This window comes from Mustelus asterias, chromosome 4, assembly GCF_964213995.1.
Source record: "Mustelus asterias chromosome 4, sMusAst1.hap1.1, whole genome shotgun sequence".
In the NCBI taxonomy this organism is placed as follows: Eukaryota; Metazoa; Chordata; class Chondrichthyes; order Carcharhiniformes; family Triakidae; genus Mustelus; species Mustelus asterias.
Window position 1 is genome coordinate 134,810,263 of NC_135804.1, and position 12,130 is coordinate 134,822,392.

Sequence of the window (12,130 nt, forward strand, 5' to 3'; positions counted from 1 at the left end):
CCTTGATGCGCTTCTCAATCACGAGGCCAGATGCTCGGTAAATAAAAGGCTTTTATTTACTGTAATGAAGCAGCCAATAATTATATACACTATCCCAGACTGAAGGGGTCCCGGCCAGAGCAGGGACTTATATACCTCTCCCAGGAGGCGGAGCCCGACTGGGATGTACCACAACACTACAGTACAAAGGTGTAACAACCCCACCCTAACCCCAACAGCAACAAGTAGCACAACCCAACAGTAACATATGTACACCCTTGTAGTACTGGCCAGACCCTGGCTCAGTACTATCCAGTGGGAACCAACGATGGTTCACCACAGGCCTTCAGCTTTGAAACCTCATGCCTCCTCCTTTAATTGGGTCGGGAAACAGTCTCTATGCCAATTCATTGGGTGCCCACGTAAAATCCCAAAGAGTGACAGATTTCCCCAGGGTTGTAGGTTCAGGGTTTGGAAACTGTCCCAACTTCTGTTGTGCACCAGTCCTCCCCAACCCTTCTCACCTTCTTTGGGGAAATCCAGCTCACGTTTCCAGTCTCATAGAATCATTGGATTGTTGCAGCACGGAAGGAGGCCATTCAGTCCATTGTGTTTGTGCCGGCTCTCTGAAGGAACCATTCACCTAGGCCAGCATCCCTGCTCCTCCCCTGCGGTGGGTTTTCCGGCAGCATAAGCAGCTCACCATTGGCCACTGGCTGGATCTTCCAGACGCGCCAACACCAAATTTGAACGGCTTAGATAGGATGGACGTAGGGAAGTTGTTTCCATTAACAGGGGAGACTAGGACGCGGGGGCACAGCCTTAGAATTAAAGGGAGTCACTTTAGAACAGAGATGAGGAGAAATTTCTTCAGCCAGAGAGTGGTGGGTCTGTGGAATTCATTGCCACAGAGGGCTGTGGAGGCCGAGACGTTGAGCGTCTTCAAGACAGAAATTGATAAATTCTTGATTTCTCGAGGAATTAAGGGCTATGGGGAGAGAGCGGGTAAATGGAGTTGAAATCAACCATGATTGAATGGTGGAGTGGACTCGATGGGCCGAATGGCCTTACTTCCGCTCCTATGTCTTATGGTCTTATGGTCTTATGGCTTGTTCCTTTGCTCGTCAACCACATCACCAAGGAACTCTCCTCGTGTGATCACCGTTGGCAGGAGTGGAAAATCCTCCCAGTGGTAAGAGTCGGAAAATCCTGGCCCTGGTGCCACTCATTTGCCTTTTTCCCTGAACCCTGTGCATTGGCTGGATGTGATCTTACCAGCCGTTCACGCCACGCTCCCATTGCAGCGAGGCTGGAGAATTTGGCGGCCAGCCAAGTTTCCATTCACTGCAGCAGGATGGGAAAATCCCACCAGTGTGAACGGCCGTAACAATTCTTTTCACAATCCCGCTACACTGCAGCGTGCTGCAATCTCTCCCCATTTAAATAATATTCGGCTCCTCAAGCCCGTTCCGCCATTCAGTCAGATCACGGCTGATCTGCATCATGACTCCAATTTCCTGCCTCTAGTCACTAACTCTTAATCCCCTTAAATCACAAAAGCATGAGAAACATCAGTACATCCCCAGCCTGAACAGCTTTATAGGGAGAGAGTTTCAGAGTCCCAGTACCCTTTGTTTGGAGAAGTGTTTCCGTCCCATCACCCCTGGATGATGCAATAAATATTGTTATCCCGAAATCACTTCTATTGTCCCCTTTCTTGCCGCCATGTTTGACAAGATCAAAGAGAGCGAGAGTATCCAACATGACCTTGTTTCTAGCCGCAGTCAGTTGCTTTATGTATATGAAATCATGAGTGTTGCTTAATGTATTGACTAGAATTATTCTAGTCAACTGGAGTGAATTATTCACATATCTGTTACGCTTATATGTGTCACCCAGCATATTGACTAATTCTTAACAGTTACATGGTGGGAACTGATCTCATTATCTCTGGCAAGTATTGCCTTTCATAAACTCCAGCGATCCTTACAAACCAGAACTCCTTAACCGAACCAAGCTTCAGAATAGGGGACAACCACATGGCTGACTCCTAAGGCCACAGCTGACATTATCAGACAACTGCACATGCATTAAACATTCCACCCATCTCATCCGTTTATCTTTGTTATTTATGGCACAGTGTAACTCTCATAAAGGGCACACAGATTACTCATAATTTACCGTGTATCGATGCCAAGGAGCTTAAAAGGACACAACAAATAAAGGAGCATTGATTGATGTCAGATGAAGGAGTGTTGACTGCAGCATGCTTTCTATAAGGAAAGTGCTTCATCATAAGGCAACTCCATCTGTATGGGAACATTGAATTGTGAGGAATTTAATTCTATCACTAATGTTGTACACCCGCACTGCTGTTTGAAAAGAATTTACAGGAGTAAAGGGGCGGTGATATAATCCCTAATCAAGGCAATGGAGGGCAAGTTGTAGGTGGTGTTGTCCCCAGGAACCTGCTGGCTTGATCCTTCTGGATGGCTTTGGTTTGGAATGTGTTATTGTAGGTGCAATAAAACAAAAACAGTCCTCTAACCCTCAGTCCTCACCCTCTGTCACACTCCCCATACACCACCCATGCCAACACATATCACTTCATGTCCCCCTGCCTGCCCATTTGGCCCTTCACACCTTCCACATCAATCCATACCCCCACTTGTCCCCAGGGCCCATTGTAGCCCTTAGGCCAACTTAGTGCTAAGTCATGCCAACTCATTCTCCCCAGCCATTTTGCACCTTCCATGCTAATTCACCATGAATACACAACAAGCAGACCCTTGGTGAATTGAAATAAAATAAAGTTCTATGTGCCTATTTCAGGCTTATATAAATGTTTAAAAACACTCTAATCGAGAACATTTGTATCCCTTCAAGTACTAAATCCCTTAGAAAAACAAGCATTTCCTTCAAGTACTCAATCCCATATGAAAACAAACATTTGTATTCATAGCCCTACATCAAAAACAGCTAATATGATAACCTTCAGGTTTATATCAACAAATAATGATGACTTTGCTTCAGAAGTCTAGAGGGCCTGGGATTTAAATGACTTGGCAACTGAACAGTTCCACAAAGCTTATCCACATTTTACAAACATTAATGTTTACTCTTGACAATTCCAAAGGATAGCCTTTCCTCTCCCAAAGGCAAATCAGACCACAAGGCTATGCTCCTGCTCCCAGCTTACAAGCAAAAACTGAAGTGGGAGAATACATCAAAGAGAGTCGTGCAATGTTGGTCTGAGGTATTGGATGATCTCCTATAGGGCTGCTTGGAGTCAGTGGACTGGTCAGTATTTAATAACTCTGCGACCAGCCTGAACGAGTATGCCAGTACATTAACTGACTTCATTACTAAGTGTGTAGAAGACTGTGTGCCAAAGAAGCAAATCTGTGTATTCCCCAACCGGAAACCATGGATGAACCGGGTCATCCACTGCCTGATGAAGTCCAGGTCTGAGGTGTTCAAGTCAGGCGACACTGACCTATACAAGAAAGCCAGATACGATCTAAGGAGATTCATCAAAGATGCCAGAAGACAATACTGGACCAAGCTAATGTCCCAGGCTAGCCACACTGATCCCCGCCAACTATAGCAAGGTCTGCAAGACAGAACTGGCTACAAGATGAAGACATGTAACATCGCTGGCTCCAATGCACCCCTCCCGGATGAGCTCAATGTATTCTATGCCCGTTTTGAGCAAGAGGTCAGCAAGAGCATGCCCTCCACCCTGGAATTCCTGGATGAACCTGTATCTGGGGTCACCATTGCAGATGTCAGAGCAGCTTTCTTGAAGGCGAGCCCACGTAAAGCAACTGGCCCAGGTGTGCACTCAGACCCTGCACGGAGGTATTCACAGACATCTTCAACCTCTCTTTACAACAATCCGAGGTCCCTATCTGCTTCAAGTAGACGACCATCATCCCGGTACCTGAGAAAAGCCAAGCAGCGTGCCTTAATGACTATCGGACGGTGGCTCTGACATCCATCATTATGAAGTGCTTTGAAAGGCTAGTCATGGCACGAATCAATTCCAGCCTCCCGGACTGCCTGGATCCACTACAGTTTGCCTACCACCACAACAGGTCCACAGCAGACGTCATTTCCCTGGCCCTGCATTCAACTCTGGAACACCTAGATAAAAAGGACACCTATGTCAGACTCCTATTTATTGGCGACAGCTCAGCCTTCAACACTATTATTCCCACAAAACTCAGCTCCAAACTCCATGGCCTGGGCCTCGGTACCTCCCTCTGCGACTGGATCCTGAACTTCCTAACTCACAGACCACAATCAGTAAGGACAAGCAACAACACCTCCTCCACGGTCATCCTCAACACCGGTGCCCCACAAGGCTGTGTTCTCAGCCCCCTACTATACTCCTTATACACCTCTGACTGTGCGGCCAAATTCCCCTCCAATTCGATTTTCAAGTTTGCTGATGACACCACCACAGTGGGTTGGATCTCAAACAATGATGAGACAGAGTACAGGAATGAGATAGAGAATCTGGTGAACTGGTGCGGCAACAATAATCTCTCCCTCAATGTCAACAAAACGAAGGAGATTGTCATCGACTTCAGGAAGCGCAAAGGAGAAAATGCCCCTGTCTACATCAATGGGGACCAAGTAGAAAGGGTCGAGAGCTTCAAGCTTTTAGGTGTCCAGATCACCAACAACTGTCCTGGTCTCCCCATGCCGACACTATAGTTAAGAAAGCCCACCAGCGCCTCTACTTTCTCAGAAGACTAAGGAAATTTGGCATGTCAGCTACGACTCTCACCAACTTTTACTGATGCACCATAGAAAGCATTCTTTCTGGTTGTATCACAGCTTGGTATGGCTCCTGCTCTGCCCAAGACCGCAAGGAACTACAAAATGTTGTGAATGTAGCCCAATTCATCATGCAAATCAGCCTCCCATCCATTGACTCTGTCTACACTTCCCGCTGCTTCAGCAAAGCAGCCAGCATAATTAAGGACCCCACGCACCCGAGACATTCTCTCTTTCACCTTCTTCCATCGGGAAAAAGATACAAAAGTCTGAGGTCACGTGCCAACCGACTCAAGAACAGCTTCTTCACTGCTGCTGTCAGACTTTTGAATGGACTTACCTTGCATTAAGTTGATCTTTCTCTACACCTTAGCTGTGACTGTAACACTACATTCTGCACTCTCTCGTTTCCTTCTCTGTGAACGGTATGTTTTCTCTGCATAGCGCGCAAGAAACAATACTTTTCACTGTATGTTAATACATGTGACAATAATAAATCAAATCAAATCAAAGCAAAAAAAAGGACAGTTGACCACACTCAAAGGGCACCTGACTTCTCTAAAACAAAACCTCATCTCTCCAAATTACTCTGGCAATTTTAGACCTTTCCTCAAATGTCTGAAACCCACAAATTGTGTTTGGACATCCCAGTAATGATAATTTTCCCAGAATTTTCCCATCCTGCCCGCCACAGGATTCGTAGCGGGTGGGACAGGACCATGCAAAGGTCCATTGACCTCGGGCGAGATTTTCCAGTCTTGGGGTGAGCGCGGCTGGGAAAATCCCACCCAGAGTCTTTGAATATTCTGAAGGCAGAGGTGGACAGAATCTTGGTACGCAAACGGGTTACAGGTTATTCGGGGGGGGGCCGGGGGGCGGTAAGTGAGATGCAGATTTGATGCTACTATCAGATCAGCCATGATCTTATTAAATGGCGGAGCAGACTCGAGGGGATGAATGGCCTACTCCTGCTGAATGTGTATTCCCATTGGTTGGCAAGAATGGATTGAAGTAACTTGCGTGCTTGGGAAATGACATTCAACTCGTGATCAGGATATTGTTCTGTTCCAGTTATTTTATTTCATACATCGTCCTCCTTTGGTTCTTTCACACCCATACCAATTATTTTATATTTGTCCATGTTGAACTGTAGCAGCCATCTCCTGACCACTTAAAGATCAAAATCATTCTGAATCTGACCACATTGTTCCATTTTTTCTACTTCCTGTTATTTCTGTGATCTATAGAGAGTTGGAAGGTTGTGTTTATTTATGCTTTCCCATGTCCCTTACTTATTTGTAAATCAGTAAACATCCCAGGATTGACCCCACTGTGCATTGCCAGTAACCTTTTCCCAGCGTGAAAGGTCTCCATTCATAACTTTCCTGTTCCAATTTTAAAGTATATTTTAAATCTAGTGCCTTGTTTTACCTTCTTGCCATCATCATCAATCAGTAACATGGAATCTTGCCAAAATTTTTTTGAAAATCTCGTACATGTCAATTGCATTTGCCTCATTCCTTGTGTCAATAGTATCTTTGAAATATACCACCACACAACTTCCTCCTAGTTCTGTTTCAACAGAGCCACAGAGCAAGATGTCCCCTGTTTGGCCTCCTGTCTGCGCTAATACAGTCAATCTCAGTGGGGGTGGTAGGAGAGATTATTGCGATTGGCTTAACATCCCTGGCTTTGGGAGAGTGCAAACATTTTTCAAGGTTCTTGCTAATTGCTATCCAATAAACATCTGCTGAAATGTGCGTATGTGTGTGTGTGTGTAAAAGTATTTGTACATGAGCATGTTTGAGTACAAATGCGAGTGTGTGTGTGTGTGGAAAAGTGTGTGTACATGAGCATGTTTGAGTATACATGCATGTATGTGTGTTTGTCAGTGTGTATAAGTGTATCTGTGAGTGTGCAAAATATGAGGGAATGAGTGTGTGTGTTGGTGAGTATGAGTGAGTGTACTTGTGTCTGTGCAAATATAATAAATGTGAGCATGCATGTATGTGTGTGAGTGTTTGTGTGCATGTGTTTGAGTATATGAGTGTACAAATATGAGGGAATATGAATATGTGTTAGTTTGAGTTTGTGTGTGTGTGTTTGTGAGTGATTTGAAAGTATCTGAGTGTGCAAGAACAAGTCAATATGAGTGTGTGTTTTTGTGTGCGTGAGTTTGTGTTTGTAAATGAGTGAGTGTGTTTGAATGTGTCTGTGAGTGTAAGTGTGAGAGTGTGTTTGAGTGTGCAAGAAGAAGTAAAAATCAGTATGTGTTTATGTGCGTGAGTTTGTGTGTTGTGAGTGTGTTTGAGTGTAGCTGTGTGAATTTGAGTATATCTGAGAGTGTGAGTGAGTGAATATGTGTCAGGTGAGAATGCTCTGTTCTTAGCTGTCATGCCGCCTCCTATTTGAACAGGCTGCTAACGTTTAATGACCAGCCTAGGTGGCATTGTGATTATGTTACTGAGCTAGTAATCTAGGAGAATGTGAGTTCCTAATCCCACCATGAGAAGTTAAAATTTGTTTTTAAATCCACATACAAGCCAATATCAGCAAAAGTAACCATGAAGCTGTCAGACTGTTGCAAAAAAAAACAGCTGGTTCACTAATGTCCTTTTGAGAAGGAAGCCAGCTGTTTTTTATTCTGTCCAGCCTATATGTGACTCCAGTCCCACAGCATTGCAGTTGACTCTTAGATGCCCACTAAAGTGGCTTAGTAAGCCTCTTAGTTACATCATCACATTTTCAGGGCAAATATGGACAAGAAATTTCAGCCTTGCCAGTGACGTCCACATTCAGATAGTAGTTAAGAATTTGGAAAACATACAAAGGAGTTACTGGAGTAAGATAGGGTTCCCAGCAGCCATGGAAACCATCCCTTTTGGAATGACTCAGGAAGCCTGACTGGAAAGGAATGTAGTTTATTACAGAATGCAAAGTAAAATCACTACCGTGGTATACACACACTAGTCTTTGCCTGGGACTATCGTTCAGCAGGCCCAGTCCTGGGCCTGTCTTATAAAAGGCTCAGGTAACGAATTCCAGCTGGATGGGCCTATTACCAGGTGAACTCGTACTGAACAAGCCCCACAGGGAGATCAATCAGTGATTCCCTGGGAGCTTTGTAGGTGTTATCATACCTTTGGTGTGAGAGAGCATAGAATCATAGAATTCCTACAGTGCAGAAGGAGACCGTTTGGCCCATCAAGCCTGCACTGACAACAATCCCACCCAGAAGCTATCCCCATGCCCACGTATTTACGCTGTTAATCCCCCTGACACTACGGAGCAATTTAGCATGGCCAATCCCCGTAACCCGCGCATCTTTGGATTGTGGGAGGGAACCGGAGCACCCGGAAAAAACCCTTGCAGACACGGGGAGAATGTGCACAGACAATCACCCGAGGCCAGAATTGAACCCAAGTCCTTGGAGCTAACCACTGCACCACCATGTCACCAGCATCTTTAGAGAGGGTGAAAACAAGTGCATGGTGAAGAGGCAAGAAAATGGAGTTGAAGCCCCAAAATCAATCATGATTGTATTGAATAGTGGAGCAGGCTTGACAGAACATATGGTCAACTCCTGCTCCTATTTCTTATGTTTTTGCGCTTTTTCATTTGAAATCAGTGGGTGAGCAACAACTCTTCTTCCTGACACCACAACGATTGTTGGTCTATATTTTTCAAGAAAATAAATTGCACCATCATCAAAGTTTTCTGAATGCAAATGACATCATACTGGGACCCTCAGGGACCAAATATGGCACCCAATGAATGAGCCACTTGACATGCCATTAACTAAAACCTAAAGACTCTCTCAGAGTCTAGTTGCTTTTCATTAGACAAACAGAAAATCTGTATAGTGACACGTGACTCCAAAGGTGTACAGGTTAGGTGGATTGGCCATGTTAAATTGCCCCTTAGTGCAGGGGGATTAGCAGGGTAATGGGGATAAGACCTGGGTGGGATTGTTGTCAGTGTAGGCTCGATGGGCGGAATAGCCTTCTTCTGCACTTTAAGGATTTAATGATTCGATGATTCTATGACATTGTAAACTAGGCCCAGGCTATTATGGTCGACATTAATTTTGTTTTGATTGATAAAAAAATTGATTTACCATTCACGTGGATGAGATGTTTGAGTAAAAATCTTTTTTCTCATTGTTCTCCTCAGGTCAGCCTTTCCAACGAGACCAGCTGTGTGGAAGAAATACTCCGGGTTGGTATTTCTCTTTTCTGTTGTAACTCTGCCATTGGGCTTGTTGGAATTAGCGGAGGAGTATTTGAAACAAAAACAACAAAAATAAAAGCAACATGGTCATATATTAGGTTTCATTATAGGGTGGTGTGGGGAAGAGATGTTAGTCATCCATTAATTGAAGTACAAGGTATATGGATCGGTCAGTGCTGTGCCCTAACCATAGACATGTTACAAGGGGTTACATAATGCATTCCACCCCTTTTTTGGCACCGGCTTGCAGATAGAATTCTTTTTACATTATTGGCTGGCAACCTTCCATTTTCGTTGTGGGTATTTGAGGGGAAGAACACTCCAGCCAGCCAGAAATTTGAAATGTCTCCATTGATGGTGATCTTAACATACAATGTGTAAAGTTTAAAGTTAATGTGGCAGCTTTAATTTAGCTCTGGAAAAACAACGTGCAACCATCTCGCTGATGAGTGAGGCTGTGATGTTGATGGCGGTTGTTAGGACTGACAGATTAACAGGAAAATAGCCCCAATCCCCATAGCTTTCAACATCACAACACTGAAGATATGAAACACATGTGAAGGTTCAGACTCTCTGCATTACAGAATAATACTATTAACATTGGGTGAACTGAGTTTGCAGCAACATAGGAACAGGAGAAGGTCATTCAGCCCCTCGAGCCTATTCTACCATTCAATTAGATCATGGCTGATCTGTGGCCTAACTGCATATACCCATATCTGCCCCCGATCCCTTAACATCTATGGTTAACAAAATTCTAACAATGTCAGATTTAAAAATTACAAGTTAAGGTTTATTTATTAGTCACAAGTAAGGCTTACATTAACACTGCAATGAAGTTACTGTGAAATTCCCCTGGTCGCCACACTCCGGCGCCTTTGCGGTCAATGCATCTAACCAGCACGTCTTTCAGAATGTGGGAGGAAACCGGAGGTAACCCATGCAGACACGGGGAGAACGTGCAAACTTCAAAAGACAGTGACTCAAGTCGGGAATCAAACCCAGGTCCCTGGCGCTGTGAAGTAACAGTGCTAACCATTGTGCCACCATGCCGCCCATTTACAGTTGATCCATTATGAACTGCCATTTTCATATTGAAGTTTCAAACTTCTAACATTCTTTGTGTGTAGCAATGTTTGCTGATATCTCTCTGGAAAAGCCTGGCTCTAATTTTTAGATTTGTCTCCTTGTTCTGACTGCCCAATCTCTGGAAATAGTTTCACTCTTCCTGACTTCTATGTTCCCTTAATATCTTGAAATCTTTAATCAAACCACCCCTTAATCTTTAAATTCCAAGGAATACAATCTTTCCCCATGACTTAACCCTTGGATTTCTGTTATCATTCCAGCAAATCTATGCTGCATGCCCTCCAAGGCCAATATATCCTTCCTCATGTGTGGTTTGTAGAACTGAACACAGTGTGGTCTAAACAGGACTTTGTTTAGCCGTAGCATTACTTCTACCTCCTTGTGTTATATTTCTTCAGATCTCAAGGTCAGCACTTTATTAGTCTTTTTGATTATTTTCTGTACATGTCCTTGGCACTTTAATGAACTGTGTAGCTGGACATCCAAATCTCTTTGAGCTTCCAATTTTTTTTAGCTCTTCATCATTGAGAAAGTACCCTGTTCTACGCTTCTTAGGTCCAAACTAGATTACCTCACATTTACCTCCATTGAAATTCATTCACCACAGTTTGTCCATTCACTTAATCTGTTAATACCTCTTTGTAATTTTCATAGAATCATAGAATCCCTACAGCACAGAAGGAGGCCATTCAGCCTCTCGAGTCTGCACCGACCACAATCCCATCCAGGCCCTATCCCTGTTATCCCACATATTTACCCTGCTAACCTACACTTCCCAGGACACTAAGGGGCAATTTAGCATGGCCAATCAACCTAACCCACACATCTTTGGACTGTGGGAGGAAACCGGAGCACCTGGAGGAAACCCATGCAGACACGTGGAGAACGTGCAAACTCCACACGGATCCAAGCAGGGAATCGAACCCAGGTCCCTGAAGCTATGGGGCAGCAGTCTTAACCACTATGCCACCATGCTGCCCCAATTATGTTTCCATTTACCAAAAGAGAAAACGCTGGAAAATCTCAGCAAGTCTGGCAGCATCTGTAAGGTGAGAAAAGAACTGACGTTTCGAATCCAGATGACCCTTTGTCAAAGCTTTGTTAAACCTATGTTTTCATTTACACTGCTTACTATGTGACCTACCTTTATGACTTCTGCAAACTTTAAAATGTTGCTCTTTATCCCACATCAAATTCATTAACAAACACAGAGAACCGTTCAGGCCCCAGGCAGATCCCTACGGCACACCACTAGCCACATCCTGCCAATTAGTACCTGCACATTATTCCTACTCCCTGTTTCCTGCCACGCAGCCCATTTCCTAACCAGATCAATAACTTGCCTTCAATTCCATGAACATCAATGTTCAGATAATCTCTTGTGAAGTATCAATTGCTTTCTGGAAGTCCATATAAATAACGTCCATAGACTTTCAGCTGCCTCGGAAAATCAGCCATAATCAAGCACCCCACGGCATACTCTCTTCCACCTTCTTACATTGAGAAAAAGATACAAAAATCTGAGATCACATACCAACCGATTCAAGAATAGCTTCTTCCCTGCTGCCATCAGACTTTTGAATGGACCTACCTTATATTAAGTTGACCTTTCCATGACTGTAACACTACATTCTGCACTCTCTCCTTTCCTTCTCCCCTATGTACTGTATGAATGGTATGCTTTCTCTGTATGGCACTCAAGAAACAATACCTTTTATTGTATGCCAATACATGTGACAATAATAAATCAAATCAAATCAAAAATTCCCCTGTCCATTACTACCCACTACCTCCCCCAGGGCAATTAGGGATGGGCAACAAATGTCAGCCTTGCTGCTGACACTCATCCCATGAAAGAATAAAATAAATCATTAATCAACTTTTGCCATTCATGTGGGGCGGCACGGTAGCACAGTGGTTAGCACTGCTGCTTCACAGCTCCAGGGTCCTGGGTTCGATTCCCGGCTTGGGTCACTGTCTGAGTGGAGTTTGCACGTTCTCTTCGAGTCTGCGTGGGTTTCCTTCGGGTGCTCTGGTTTCCTCCCAC

The 12,130-nt window shown here is 44.2% G+C and overlaps 1 protein-coding gene across 2 annotated transcripts in view; it reads left to right on the forward strand.

Annotated features, from left to right (window-relative positions):
* The window catches only part of aff2 (AF4/FMR2 family, member 2), a 518,040-nt gene that overhangs the window by 282,092 nt on the left and 223,818 nt on the right, over positions 1 to 12,130 (forward strand). For both annotated transcript variants that reach the window (XM_078211764.1, XM_078211763.1), the window contains exon 4: positions 8,938 to 8,982. In XM_078211764.1, coding sequence (XP_078067890.1) covers positions 8,938 to 8,982 — 45 coding nt within the window. The remainder of the gene's footprint in view (positions 1 to 8,937; positions 8,983 to 12,130) is intronic.